Here is a 16,118-nt window from a genome sequence, read left to right as displayed (position 1 = left end):
AGGGAGCGCTCGGGACACGGGCACAGGAGCACCCACTCGATGTATGCAGCGATGCTCTCTCGAGGGCCGTCCCCGGACAGCTTAACTCATGTGGAGTTGTCGAGTCCTCGGAAGTACAGTGAGCAGAGGAAACTGTCCGGGTAGTGTGAGTCGTTCACAAGGGTGAGGAAGTCCATCGTATAACCCTCGAGAGAGCGATCCTCCTGCTCCAGCCGGAGGATGAGGAAGTTGGGGTCGCCATAAGGTGGATTCATAACAAAAAACAAAGGGGGAAATATGCCGCTTTACTTTTTAGCTCCGAATGTCATGTTTGTGGTTTCGCGGGAGAGAGCACTCGAGAAACTAAATAATCTTAAACAGATTTAATCCAAAACGGGCAAAATAATAATAAATACAGAACAAAATCCACGTAAGGACATCGTATGGACATTGACGTTCGAACAAACGGAATACCAACACACAGGACTTAAATACACAAGGTAATTAACTAAATTAACAAGACACGGCTGAAGACAATAATACAATTAACATGAAGGGAAGGTAGGGCACAGAGAGCACGTGGCACGAGACAAAAACAATAACAAAAGAGTCCAGAGACGTGACAGTTATTTTTTTTTTTGCTGATAGTATGTTTGATTGATAGCATCAAACATGACAATTTAAAAGACTATGTTTTGCTTCAAAATCCTTATACAATACTATCCATCCATCCATCTTCTATTACTGCATTCCTGTATTAAGCAATTACTATTACTACAATCTGTCAATCTCTCTTTTCCGCCTGAGAGCCATGGCCTTAGACTTGGAGGTGCCGATTCCCATCCCAGCTGCTTCACACTTTACACGCAGGTATATATACTGTGATGCAAGCTATGTAAATAAGTGTTGCATTTCACTTATGTGTTTATCGACTTAAGTTTATCAGTCACAGCTTTTTTATCTCCATGTTATTCAGCTGTAGTGATATCTGATGCAATTTTCCACAATTTCCTGGGTCACACTTGTGAAACAGACGTTACAGTGCATGGGTGTTAGGATAATATCTGTGTCCACACAAAACCACCAAATTGATGCAAAACGATGTAGGACACATGCCAGACCAATATAGGGCACTGTAATTATGTGACAGATATACACAAAAAATGGAGAACGCTTATGCATTTTCAGATTTATCCACTCTGAGATCCGGTTTAAAAAAATCCATTTCATTCTCCCAAAACACTGGATCAGTCTGGACAAACTCCCTACACAATAAAAAAATGTATGCGTATATACAGCTTAACACACTTCCGTGTTGAGGGGGCCTGAATGGCTCATTATGTAGCTCTTCATGTGGGCTGTCACGAAAGAGCGGTCTGAGGCGTGCGGATCCATTTGCAGGCTTTTATTAAATGAAGACATGGTCAAAACAGGCAGGCGTCCAACAGGGTAAACAGGAGTATCAGAGGCGAGGCAAACACAAAATCCAGAAACAGGCAGTGGTCAGGACAGGCAGCAAACAATCAGAATATCGAAAAACAGACAGGGTCAAAACCAGGGAAACCAGAAACAATAATCCACGAACGATATAACTATGAAACAGGCGAAACAATGCAACCTGCAGGTGAGTGGCTTGCTGCAGTCTTTATAGTCCAGGAACAGGAAGTTGACGCAGAGGGAGTGGATGCAGATCACCCAGAGGTCAGGGCTCCCTCTGCTGGCTTGGTGACATGGGCCTTCACTGCATTATTCACAGTAGTTTATTCCCTCTCACATAGACCCTTTCACTCATAAAGTAAATTTGAAAATTTAGATAAGGGCTAACCCTGCTCATCTCATTTCGGTTAAAAATAGAAAAATAATACTAAAGTACTAAAACAGGTTTTCAGAAGACTACTTTTACTTATGTTTCAGTACTTTTACTCAAGTATATTATTCCTTAAGTAGCAATACTTTTTCTTAGTACTCTTTTCACCACTGTCTTTTTAAAGCATTAAGAATGAAATTGAAACAAAATTCAAGATATGGGGGTTATATATATATATATATATATATATATATATATATATATATATATATATATATATATATAGAGAGAGAGAGAGAGAGAGAGAGAGAGAGAGAGAAAGATAGAGAGAGAGAGAGAAAGAGAGACATCTCCAGCCCCACTCACAAATCAGAGACTAGTTAGCCATCATCCTGCTGCATGGAGAAATTGCCTGAGCCCACTGCAAATGGAGGACCTAAGCTCTGCCCATACACCCACCACTTGCTGAAGTTTAAACCGAGCATCAGAATGTGGGGGAAAGGGATTTAAGTGGCTTGGAACGTGGAATGGATGTTGGTGCCAGACGGGATGGTCTGAGTATTTAATTTTGGATTATTTTGGATCACCAAAATTGAGAATATTGGAAAAAATGTTGACTGGTCTGATAAGTCTCTTTCTGGATCATCCTGCCTTATCTCAACAGTTCAGGCTGCTGGTGGTGGTGGTGTAATTGAGTGGGGGATATTTTCTTGGCACACTTAGTACCAATTGAGCATCGTTTAAATGATACAGTCTACCTAAGTATAATTGCTGACCATATCCATGCCTTTATGGATAATGCATCATGTCACAGTGGTGCTGCTTCTCTTAAGTTCACCAGTGCCACCAGTGCCCGCGCCTCGTGCAAAGCCTCCAGTGCCCGCTCTAAAAAGCTTTTTTTTTAGTTTCATCTGACCATAAAAGGCAATCCCATTTGAAGTTCCAGTCGTGTCTGATAACTGAATATTCTAGTTTTTGTTTTTGGATGAGCAAAGAGAATTTTTGTTGAAATCATACCAAACAACATGTGGTGATATATGTGCTGTTTGACAGTTGATTTTAAGGTTTTCTGACCAGCAGTATTATGTATTAGTACTATTTTCTGCAATTCTCCAGCTGTGGTCATTGGAGAGTCTTTAGCCACTTAAACTCTCTTCCTCACCATGCATTAGACACACATCCTCTTCCAGACAGTTTCCTAACATTTTAGGTTTATTGAAAATTCTTAATGATTTCCCTGATGATAAAAATGGTAATTATCACTGCTCTAAATCTTTTCTTAAAGCCATTTCACTAATTCGTGAAGCTCAATTGTATTTTGCTGCACATCAGAAATATAATCTTAATTTTTTCTCATTGTGATGGATGATTAAGGGATTTATATAACAGGAAACCATGGCTGGATACCGTCATGTTCATAATTACCCTGGAGTGTTCAAAATTGTGAATATGAATAGGAATACACTTCATTCATTTATTTTAAAACATTTATTTATAATGATATTTCCCTCCGTTTTAAATGATTATTATCCAATGACAGGTAAGATTATAGTGATTTTGAATAAGGATAAACAATTCAGAATAACAGCCTTCTTTGATCAAATTTACCAATTGTGCCAATATCAGTGAGCAACACTGTGTGTGTGTGTGTGTGTGTGTATAGCCAACAACAAGATACACACAGGAAAACATGACACATTTTAAATAATTGCTTGTTGAAGCTAAAGGGTGATAAAGGGTGCAAACACTTCAGATGGCAGATACTCCATCTTAACTGCTTTTACTATGCAGCATAAAGGATCTTTCCCGCTGATTCTTACCAGGATGCACCGACCACCCGAGAGGCCAGCAAAACATTCTGCTCATACCACATTAATGAGAACAATTCCCTTGATCTCCCCTTGTTATAACACTTTTATTATTTAAATGTTCTAAGTCCCTACAACAATGATATCATTCTTTTTAATGAACCTCAGGCATCCTGGGTCCGCACAGTCTTCACAGGAACCAGTATTAATCTTATTGCCTGTGCCAGCCATGCAGAATAATTATCTTCTGTAGCCAGATTTTATTTTAGTGAGATTACTCTCTACACTTCCAAAATGAAAAAAGGTCTGATTTATTTTTGTTCAATTTAGCAGCCTGTTTATTTTGACATTTCTTTGAATTTGCTGAGGGCCACTCAAGGCCACACTTCAGGGCTGAATGTGAACTGGGATTTTCCAGAGCTCTATAACAGTGCATGAATAGACACTTTGTGTACAGCAGCCCTGCTTAAACATTTGTATATCTTTTACTTATATCTTTATAATGCAAAATCCTCTCCACTCTAACAGATATTATCATAAGCATAATGCCTTGCTTGCCTGATTCAAAACAATTAGCATTCCCATAGGCTATGCTTTTATTTTGCTGTTGAGCATATTGTCAGTTATTTACATATTCTGCATTGAAGTACCATAAAACCCAATTGTAAACATTTTATAAAGTATCTGAGGCAATGTTACACTGCCGTTTTAGTGCACACAAGAACAAATGTGTTTCCTGACTGCACTCTAAAAACAACTTACTATTACAAATTACAGACAAACCATATTGTTGCATTTCTGTTAGAGACATTTTTTAGCAATATGTCATTTCCCCAACAGTGTGACTCAACTCGACCAAGCAAGTTTCAAAGACAAGACTATAATCTCAAAAGGAATATAACATATTAAACATGAAACAAAAAATGGCACTGGGCTGGTGAGGAACAATATTATTTCAAATACAACATGACCTTTTCTTAGTCAGGATAAAAGGGATAATTTGAAGCTTAAAGAAAACCCACAGCATCTGAAGTTGAACATACAGTGGTGAAAAAGGGAGATTTTCATGTTAAGAACAAAGGAAATAGTAACAGAAGTGTGTGACATACTGAACGAAGATAGACTGAACAAGTTCTTTTATATTTGAATCTTTTAAGCAAAAACTAACATTGTGGTCCAGTTATTATTTACAATGTTATTACTTAAAATGTTAAAGAGTTGGATTCTCAATATTTAAAAGATTGTTTAGACATATAACCGAGTATTTCTGTGGTAAATACACACCAATTTTCAGATTTTTCCTTATCATGGCTCTTCACAACGTCTTAAAGGGTGGAATTTCTTTAATTTGACTGCACTTCTCGATTGCTTGGGAAGAATGTCTTTAAAGAAGTGTTTTTGGTTGTAAGAAAAAGATAACCTTTTTCAGTTTCCAGAAGAACCCAGCGTTATGTGAACATGCAGTTTTTTATCAGGGTGGCTACAGAGTTTTGTAAATGTGTTTGTTGACGAACATTTTAGAAAATAAGGCCCAGTTCAACACAGGTCCCAGCCATAAAAGATCTTGGTTATGATTTAGAACTTCAGTTGCCTGGTAAGTAAAATGTTTTCAAGAGTCAAGATTCAAGATTTTATTTGTCACATGCATTTTGTACAAGTACAACTTGTAGTGAAATGTTAGTCTGGTACACTCCAAAAACTGTGCAAAAGATATAAAAAATATATGTATGTATGTATGTATGTATGTATGTATGTACAATGTAAACAGGTAAAAAAGTTGCTATGTAGAGGTAAACAGTGGATTATGTGCAAATGTACAAATATGGATGTTATCGATTTAAGTGAGGATGCAATGAGTAGCGATGGCATTATACTGTCAGAGTTCTTAGAGGAGTCTGATGGCCTGGGAGAAGATGCTTCTTCTGAATCTCTCTGTTTTTGCCAACAGACTGCGGTATTGTCTACTAGAGTGCAGCAGACAGAAGAGAGGATGATGATGCTGGACATAGTCTGTCCAACCTTCACAACCTGGGGTCTGTCCGAGAGAATGTTCAGTCGCAGTGGGAGGAACTCAGACCAAGGTTCCTGAGTTTGGATGCCAGTCTCTCAGGGTCAGTGGTGTTGAAGGTTGAGCTATAGTCTAAAAACAACAGCCTGGTGTAGTTTCTGGGTTTATCGATGTGGGTGAGAGTGGAGTGTAGAATGTGAGATGTTGGGATGGTATGCAAACTGCAGCGGGTCCGGGATGGAAGAGCAGATGTTGTTTTTAATGAGCCTCTCAAAGACCTTCATAACTAGCGATGCAACTGCTACAGGTCGATAGTCATTCAGGCAAGAGGTCTTATTGTTCTTCGGTGACATTTTTTGAAACACACGGGGGACAACAGATTGAGTGAGTAACTGATTGTCTTTAATCCATTCAACATGCGTCGGAAGTCATTCAGTTGGAAGTGAGACTCCACTCTCCACTCCATTCTCTGTACCGGTATTTTGCGGCTCTCACTGCGCGTTGAAGAGTGTAGCAAGCTGCTTTATAATCACTCGCGTCTCTGGACATGAGCCCAGCATTATATAGCTCTTGTCAGGACAGTGATGTACTGGTAAAAGTTTGGTATTACCTGTCTGAGGTTATTCTTGTTAAAGTCTCCAGCCACGATGATGGCAGCGTCAGGGTACTTGTTTACACAGGCGCTTAGCACATCATCAACTGTGGCATCAATGGCATCAACTAACTGTCTGTGTTTCGTCATCACGGAGGTGCTTTTCACTGTTTAGCTACACAAATAGTAAAACTTGTCAGACACAGACAAGTTGTTTAAGACTTTTGTTGTTTTAATTGTGATGATTTTGGCTCACATTTAACCAAAACTCACCAATTCATTATCTCATCAAATTAGAATATGGTGACATGCCAGTCAGCTAATCAGCACCTGCAAAGGTTTCCTGAGCCTTTAAAATGGTTTCTCAGTTTGGTTCATTAGGCTACACAATCAGATTGCTGATCTGACAGTCGTCCAAAAGACAATCATTGACACCCAATTACATCTGCTGTCGGTCCATTGTGTTATTTGAAAACCAATGTCACTGCACCTGTTTACCAAGAAATTTTGCAGTACTTCATGTTTCTCCTTCTCCTGACCAGTTTTGCTGATGCTAATTTCTTTTTCCAGCAGGATTTGGCACCTGTCCACACTGCCAAAAGCACAAAAAAAAATGCTTGACTGCCCAGCAAACTAACCAGACCCCATAGAAAATCTATATTATCAAGAAGAAAATGAGAAACAAAAGACCAAAAAATGCAGATGAGCTGAGGGCCACTGTCAAAGGACCCTGACTTCCATACAACCTCAGCAGTGCAAGAAACTGGTTACCTTCATGCCAAGCAGAATTGAGGATGTAATTAAAGCTAAAGGAGCCCCTATCAAGTATTGAGTACATGTACAGTAAATGAGCATACTTTCCAGAAGGCCAACAATTCACTTTTTATTGGTTCTGTACTGTGCATCTGTACTGTACATTGTATGAACAAATGAATACATTTCATGGAGATTGTATTATCTCAACAAAATGATGCATCAATATAAAATATATGTTCGGCGCACAGAAATCCCATAGTAGCCCATTATTATGGCATTGTATTTAAGTTTACAAAGTAGGTGTTTATCACTGGAACCAGTGTATTGCTATTTGATCACAGTATTGGTTTAATATTTTGCTATATTCTGTGCATTGATTTAAGTCTTTATTTTTTATTACTATGGGCTTGCTCAATTATTTCAAAGGAATGGCATATTACTTAATAGCATTCTCAGAAACAGTATAGTATTTTAATGTTAGTTTATTAGAACTAAGTATGAAGTTGATCCCAGTAATAAAAAAACTAAACAAAAGATCCAAAACAAGGAATTGTTTATGGAGCAAAATATGGTTTATTGATATTGTTTATTGACAGTAAAAGCTTGGTATTCAAAGGTATTCAAGAATGCTGTATAGAGATATTATTCAAGGTTGAAAAAGACATAGATATTTTTAATAAGCTATTAACCCCCTACTGCATGCATTTTGATGGCACATGATAAAAAATATTCCACATAATTGTTTTGTCTTATTTGGGAACATGTTTTTGCTAAAACCTTTTTTTTCAGCTAGTCAATGAATTGCAGTTTGTGTCACATTTGTGTTGGTTTCATGAGAGACACTGTGGTTGCCACTTGGTCACAACAAACATGGCAGACTTGTTATTTATTTATTTTTTGGGTCATGTATTTCAAGATGTAGGCTAAATACAGTCACCACACCGGTAAGAAACATGCATAGAAGATAAGTCCGCAAACAGCTTCAATTGCAGGTCAATTGCAGAGATGGCGACAAAATGACAAAACTTATGGACTGAAGCTTTAAAAAAGCTAACGACTGTAACCTTATCATAAAGTGTAACCATTGTTTTGATTTAATATCCTGTTTCACTTAGATTAACATCACATTATTGAAGTAAAGAGCTTGTGAATGCATTTTCATGTTATACTCAAGATGATTTTTTATTAAATGACTGACATCTCAATGATTTGCATGTATGGTTGAACCTTGTTGCCATTAAGTCTCTAATATTGCTCTGAATTTGATTATTTTCCACATATAATTAAAAATTTCCTTTAGTTTTCCACTGTTTTGTTGGGAGCCGTCAGATGCGTCATATCATCATGTGGAGCAGGAGTCTGAGCCTCATCTGCGTACTTCATCAGGATGTTGTGCAGTAATATGGGGGGATAGCACAGCAAGCATAACACCGGCCAGCTCTTCCTGCCAATTAGCTGTTACTCAACACATGGGAAGAATCTAGCTCAGCGCATAGACTGTAAATCTCACAAAAGTATTCGGTCTAGCCCAGCCTACAGCTCTACAAATGTCTGCCAGAGAGGCACTGTGCATCAATGCAAAGGAGTGAGCCCTCAACCCCAGCATGGCTCATCTTGGATCTGGACGCCAGTATTCACTATCCACTGAGACAACCTCTTAGCAGACAGAAACCTCAGCTTGACTGGCTCCAGTGGTTTAAAAGGACCCCCTGAAACCCAGCCAGGACAACAGAAAGGTCCCAGGGCACAAGGGGTGATCTAGAAGGATTTAATCTGCTTGCACCCCTTAAGAACTTTATGATTAGACCATGATTTCTCAAGGACTGACAGTCCAAGGCCACTCAAGTTTGCTGTGTTCCATCCAGGAGCCAGACATGGAGGTTCCAGCTATCTGGATGTGGGTACCAAAGGTTCCTAACCCCTAAGAAAGGAGGTCTTTCCTGAGAGGGATGCACCAGAGAGGGACTGAAGCAAACTGAGCAGTGTGAATGTGGCTGCAGATTCCATGAAATGTTTCAGTGAAAATGTTTCAGTCAAACCACTGTCCTGCCTCTGAAGGAACGCAAGCAGTTCAGCACTGACTGGGCATGCTCTTCTGACAGATGCTCCAACTTACTCACTGAGTCTAACTCAACACAGAGAAAAGAGATTCTCTGCACAGAAGAGAGCTTGCTCTTTTCCATTTAACCCAAAACACCAACTGGCTGAGGTGCTGGAGCACTGTGCTCACACAACTCATCTCGCAACCGGGCCTGAATGAACCAGTCTCAGGCTCTTCCACCCAGAAACGTAGCAGAGCTGAGAGGCTCGCCGCTCATGAGAGGGCCCCTAGAGAAGCTAGATCATTGGCTCCTGCAGCTGTGTCGTTCCAGGGCACTGATCTAGCGACTCTGGGAAGACCAGAGGCCAAGCCCAGGAGATCGGTTCCCTGGCGGTGTGGGAGCCTCTGCCAAGCATGTCTCATTAGGTCCTGCTAGTTGGGTCTCGTTGCTACCTCCTAGAAAATGACGGGGATCTGAGGACTGGTTTTTCAGTAGGAGACATCAGTAGTCCTGGTGCTTATGGGTCAGGACTTTGGAGGGTAGGCCTCTCTGAGGAAGAGCGTTGAACACCGCAGTACACGGTGACCATCTCTCCTCAGTGCCCTCAAGAAATTGATCTGCCAGTGTTCCAGGGTGCAGCGGTCTCCAGTGAGCACATCTCTCAGTCTCTTCTGCCTGGAAACGTAGTGGAGCTGAGAGGCTCACCGCTCCAGGAGGCCCGTAGAGCAGCTAGTTTGGTTGTTTCCTGCCATTGCACAATTCAGGACATAGAGCTAGCAGCTCTACTGATTCATTTTGCAGCATTTTGCACCAAATGTTTCTCGTTGTGTCCTGCACACTTTAGAAAGAGTCTTCAGAATCCAGTTCGGATTGCCTCTGTCTCGTTTCACAGGTGCTCTATGCACACTCATGGGCAACAGAGCAGGCTCTGGTTATGGAACAGGAAGTAGATTCTCTCCAGAGGAAGAAGGCCATTGAGGTGGTCTCTCTTCACGTAAGAGGGTTCGGGCTGTACAGACAGTACTTCATAGTTCCAAAGAAGGATCTCAAGCTCCTGAACCGCTCAATGATGAAGCTGAATCTCAGGATGTTTCTTAGTTTTTAGAATTTACACCTGGCATGACTAAGCTATTCCTGTACCCATAAGATGGCAGGAGGGTGAATAATGTGTGTGAAGGGTGTGTGGGGTGCTGTACTATATTGTGGGCTTTGCAGTGTGGTGTAAATGTCCGTGATAGAGCGCAGAGAGACGCCAATGATCTTTTCAGTTGTCCTCACTATCCTCTGGAGGGTCTTGTGATCCGATATGGTGCAATTCCCAAACCAGGCAGTGATGCAGCTGCACAGGACACTCTCAATGGTCCCTCTATGAAATAGTAAAGTGGCCATGGATTCTTTTAGCATAAGCACGCTTTGCTTCTCTGATAGCTTGGGACAGTTTCGCTCTTGCTGTTCTTAGAGCTGCCCTTTGCTTTGAAGGCGAAGTCTCGCTTCTTCAGGAGAGCATGCACATCAGCATTCATCTACAGCTTCTGGTTGGATCCTGTGGTGATGGTCTTGGAGATGGTCACATCATCAATGCACTTCTCGATGTAGCCAGTCACTGATGATGTGTACTCCTCTCAATGGAATCGCTGTTGGTTGCAGCCTCCCTAAATATTTCCCAGTTAGTACACTGAAGAGCAGAGATGGATCCTGCTGGCCAGGTTTTCATCTGTTTCAGAACCAGTTTAGAGCGTCTGATGAGTGGTCTGTATGCTGGAATCAACATAACAGAGATATGGTCTGAGTGGCCGAGGTGGGGGTGGGGCTCCACACGATATGCACCGGGAATGTTTGTGTAAACAAGATCCAGCATGTTCACTCCTCTCGTAGCAAAGTCCACATGCTGATAGAATTTAGGGAGCACTGTTTTGAGATTTGTGTGATTGAAATCTCCGGCGATGATAAACAGTCCATCGGCGTGAGCATTCTGCAGCTTGCTAATGGCTCTGTACAGCTCGCTCAGAGCCTTCTTATCATTAGCGCTGGGTGGAATGTAAACTCCGATAGTGTAGACGGTGGTGAATTCCCGGGGTAGATAAAATGGTCTGCATTTGACAATAATGAACTCCACTAACGATGAGCAATAGTTAGATATAAGCACAGAGTCCTTACACCATTCTGTGTTGATATAAACACATACGCCACCACCACGAGTCTTACCGCACAGTGCAACTCTATCGCTGAGCCACGTTTCCGTAAGGACAAAGACTCAGCAATCCTTATACTCATGCCATGTAGTTCGGTGAAGTCGAATGTAGTCCATCTTATTGTCAAGTGAACAGACGTTGGACAGAAATATGGAGTGGAGTGCCGGCCGGCTAGGATTAGCGGTTAGCCTACCACGGACACCCGTTTACCACACTTCCGTTTCCTCGAACACCACTTGCGGCATCCTCTTGCCCAGCCTTTGGCATCAGGAGACACTGAGGACTGAGGGCCTGGTCCGCACAGCAAGCCGAGGTCACGGAGTCCACGTTCAACGTCGTTGCTCAATTTAGTTAGTGCATGGTTTCTGAGCAGTTTCAGTGTCTGGTGGTCGTAGGCGCGGACACAGCTGTCATTGATGTCCATGCCCTACGAAATTTCGGCTGAAGCATACAAAATTTCGTCTCGAACAAACAAAAAACACCATTTTGGTTCAGAGTGGCCGCTGTGTGCTACTGCCGCACTGCCATCTTGGCTTCTAACAGCCTCTTTTGTTGACGCGGCCGTCCGGATCTGTGGCCATAAAGTCTCTGGTGCATGTCATAGCGGCAACCCCTGAACCCGGTGGTGGACACTAGAAGTAAGGGATGCCGTCAAGCTGAAGGAGTCCTATCGGACTTGGTTGGCTCGTGGGACTCCTGAGGCAGCTGACAGGTGATTGTGCAGGCAAAAACTCTGGGAGGAGTTTGGGGAGGCCATGGAAAAGGACTATCGGACGGCCTCAAAGAGGTTCTGGCAAACCTTCCGACACCTCAGAAAGGGGAAGCAGTGCCCTGCCAACACCGTATACAGTGGTGGTGGGAACCTGCTAACCTCGACTGCGTACATTGTCGGGCAGTGGAAGAAATACTTTGAGTATCTCCTCAATCCGCAAACGCATCTTCCATTGAGGGAGCAGAGGCCTGGGACCCGGGGGGGACTCGATCATCACCCTGGCTGAGGTCACTGAGGTTGTTGAGAAGCTCCTCGGTGGCAAGGCACCAGGGTTGGACGAGATCCGCCCTGAGTATCTCAGGTCTCTGGATATTGTGGGGCTGTCTTGGCTGACACGCCTCTGCAGCATCGCGTGGACGTGGGGGACAGTGCCTCTGGACTGGCAGAGCGGGGTGGTGGTTCCTCTTTTTAAGAAAGAGGACCGGAGGGTGTGCTCCAACTATAGGGGGATCACACTCCTCAGCCTCCCTGGGAAAGTCTATGCCAGGGCACTGGAGAGGGGAATCCGTCCAATAGTGGAACCTCAGCTTCAAGAGGAACAATGCAGGTTTCATCCTGAACGTGGAACACTGGACCAGCTTTATACCCTCTTCAGGATACTGGAGGGTTCCTGGGAGTTTGCACAACCAGTCCACATGTGTTTTGTGGATTTGGAAAAGGCATTCGACTGGGTGAGGGCCAGCTGAGGTGGCTAGGACATCTGTTCCGGATGGAGGAGGCCCCGGGGAAGACCTAGGACACGCTGGAGGGACTATGTCTCTCAGCTGGCCTGGGAGCGCCTCGGTGTTCGGAAAGTCTGAGCGTCCGTGCTTAGACTGTGGCCCCCATGACCCGGCCCCGGATAAGCGGTAGCGAATGGATGGATGATGGATAAAGACTTTGTACTCCAGTATGTTTGATGTTTGATGTGTCCATGAAAACTGCCATTTTAATCTATGCATAATCATGTAATAGATCGCAGTTGAAATGAGTGCTAGATATGTGATGTTTGGTGTCGAATGAAATCTTGTGACATTTGCCATGTCATGGTATAAATGCTTGTTTGTTATTTTGTGGTTATATGGGATGTAGAAAATGTTCTATAATGTATAGAACATTGCAGAGATACTATCTCTAGATGGGATGGAAACTCTGTGTTAACGTACAGTAATTTATGCATGGAAGAAGAGCCGAACTCCAGCGTTCCTTCAGCAAGAACTCCATTGACCCATTGGCTAAGGAATCTAAGATAAAAAAACAAAGCAAACAAGTGAAGAAAAATGCTAAAAAAAGATCATAGAATCTAGAAAAATGAATATAGACTTTGCAGTGAGTGGTGTGTGTGTGTGTCTGTGTAAACAAGGTGCAGGTGTGTTAGTGCAATTATGGGAAATGAAGTTCGGTAGGAAAAGTTCAATATTTGGGCAATAGATCCGTCTGGTTGTGCAGAGGAGGCAGTATGGGAGACCTCTTTGTGTAATGAGGAGGTGGAAGCCAGAGTAGAATCCATTCGCGAAAGTTTATTATAGGTTAAGACAACAGACATCAACGTTGAAACAAAGGCAGGGTCAATACCAATGGCAGACAGGTTCAAGGGTGATCTGGTTCTCAGAATCAATGGGCAGGCAGTGAGTCGTTAACAGGTCAACAGTCCAATCAGGCAAACAAAGCAGATAAACGTAATCCGTGAAATGTGAGTCAGGTAAACAGGCGATGGTCATACACATGGATATTAGCACAGTAGAAGTAGAGTAGAGTAGAAGTAGAGTAGAAGTAGAGTAGAAGTAGAAACGCTCTGTAAGACAGTCAGACTGGCAATATTTTGCATTTGAATGTGTGGAGGGCTTCTGGTTGTAAAGCCCTAGACAGGAAGTAGGCAGAGAAGAAGCAGGGGAGCCTGAGTACTGCTAGTACTCGGGTGAGGGCTCCCTCTGCTGGCCAGGCATTACACTTCGTAACAAATTCCTACCCTTACCAAAAATAGTATACTTTTTTTATTAAGTATACTTGAGTGAAACTAAATGTGGACTAAACTGGCCCACATAACTATATAAAAATGTACATTTTAGCTTACTTTAAGTATAACAGTAGTAAATGTGAGCACAATCAGTAATGGAGAATTTATTATGTATATAATAAATATATTTATATTATATATTATATATTTCCGTATAAGAGCTGGATTTTTCATCATAATTTATTTCAAAAGCTTAAAATAAATAAATAAATGAAAAGCACATTTTCAGAGACAATCAGAGTGAGAACCTAGTGACCATCAAAAGCAAGTTATGTGCATTCTGGGTGTCACCAATAAAATCATCCACGACTCCCATGATGCATTGTGGCATGAATAAAATAGTTGATATGTTTATAGGTAGGTTATATTTCAGAGTTAGCTTACTTGAGAGCTATCAGCACATGCGTGCATGCTCTACTGACAAGACTGCAGTGGACGTGACAGGTTGTGCATGTCATATTATTGCAAAAAAATTTTATATGGTTTATTATATTTTATTATAATAAATATCAATATAATATATTTATTGGCATATATCATTGTTTTCTGTATAAATTCTAAAAAAACCTTTATAACAAAATGTTTATATTATATTATAATCTCATTTATCATGAATCTGCATTTTCTATAATTTTATTATAAAAATACATATTGTGACGAGCGTCCCGAGCAACCATCAGTGTCTCCTTGGAAACATATGAGGAGCACCTGAACACACCCATCGCCGGCTGATCAGTCGCAGCTGCTCCTCATTTCCCTCTGGCTATAAAACACCACGAGGCATGCCAGAGGGATGAGCATGGACTCCAGACAAGCTGACATTAACATCTATTCTCTTTAGTTCCTTTGACAGCAGCGTGTGACCCGATTAGCCACCACTTTACGACACGGACCCACTGCACCACGAGGACAAGGGAAGATTGGAGAGCACTGCAGCACCTGTCACCACTTTGGACACTTACTATCACCAGTATTTCTTTCTGTTTGTTAAATAAATCCACCCTCCTGGGCATTTATTTGAGCTCTCCGTGCCATGTGTTTCTTCACCCAACCACACTGGATGCGTGCAAGATTATAAAGAAAACACAGACAAGTGATCTCTTCTTCACCCCAAACTTTTTTCTCTCTGTTTCACCCCAGTTCTCTCTTTTTTCCCCCATCATGGAAGAATTGCTACAGTGGCTCACCGAGGTCAGCGTCCGCCAGCAGCAAATTGTAGAGCATCTGGCCACTAGACAGGGCAAGATGAAGCAGGAGCTCACCGCCCTTCAGACCGCCACTGCCCAACACGTTCCACTGTCTGACCCCCGTGCCCAAGCCCGGATTTTGACCAAAATGTCAGCACATGATGACACTGAATCATTTCTACAGATGTTTGAGACCGTCAGCCCTTGGAGCACCAGAGGCAGCTGTAAAGGTAAACGAAAAACCCTTCAGAGCCCTCCTGGATTCCGGCAGCACCATCACTCTCATTTGGGTGAGTATCCTGGCTTCACATCCAGAGAGCAAGGTGTTCATCCCCATAACCTGACACATTGCAAGTACCCGTGAGGCGTGTCAACCTGTCAGCAATGTCGGGCACCTGGCCCGTAGAAGTGGGCGTGGTAAAAGACCCGCCAGTACCAGTACTGCTTGGACGTGACTGAATGCCATCCTGGAGCTGGCGCACGCACACCCAATGGCAGGACATCTGGGGGTTGCCAACACATGCCAGCAAATCCGTGACTGTTACCACTGGGCCGGCCAGAGGCTAAAGTAAAAAGATTTTGTCAAGCCTGTCCTACGCATGAGCTCACAACTCCACGGACTCCTCCCCCCAGCCCGCTGATACCGCTGCCCATCATAGAGTTGCCCTTCGAGCACATTGGGATGGACTTCATAAGTTCGCCCCGGGGACATGAACACATACTGGTAATCGTGGACTATGCCACCTCGTACCCTGAAGCGGTACCCCTGAGGAAAGCCACAGCCAAGAACATCACCAGGGAGCTCTTCAGTTGGGTGGTGGGTGGAGCTCTTCCTGGCTAATGGCTGACCTCTGCCGGCTGCTGAATGTGAAGCAGTTGAGGACAACAGTGTACCAACTTCAGAGTAACAGACCAGGTCGTGCCATTAGTCCTGGAACATATGTGCAAGGCCCAAGAAGCCCAACAACGACACTACAAC

General features: G+C 42.7%; 1 protein-coding gene across 1 annotated transcript in view; it reads right to left on the bottom strand.

Moving 5' to 3' along the window:
* The window catches only part of LOC122360809 (AN1-type zinc finger protein 6-like), a 28,075-nt gene extending 21,731 nt beyond the window's left edge, over positions 1-6,344 (bottom strand). The window contains exon 1 of the mRNA XM_043261670.1: positions 6,213-6,344. Within this exon, the coding sequence (XP_043117605.1) occupies positions 6,213-6,344 (132 nt within the window). The remainder of the gene's footprint in view (positions 1-6,212) is intronic.
* Positions 6,345-16,118: the final 9,774 nt, after the last annotated feature.

The sequence above is a fragment of the Puntigrus tetrazona genome, chromosome 16 (genome assembly GCF_018831695.1).
Source record: "Puntigrus tetrazona isolate hp1 chromosome 16, ASM1883169v1, whole genome shotgun sequence".
NCBI classification, from domain to species: domain Eukaryota; kingdom Metazoa; phylum Chordata; class Actinopteri; order Cypriniformes; family Cyprinidae; genus Puntigrus; species Puntigrus tetrazona.
The sequence above is the reverse complement of the archived record's forward strand: the minus strand, read 5'-3'. Positions and strand labels throughout refer to the sequence as shown.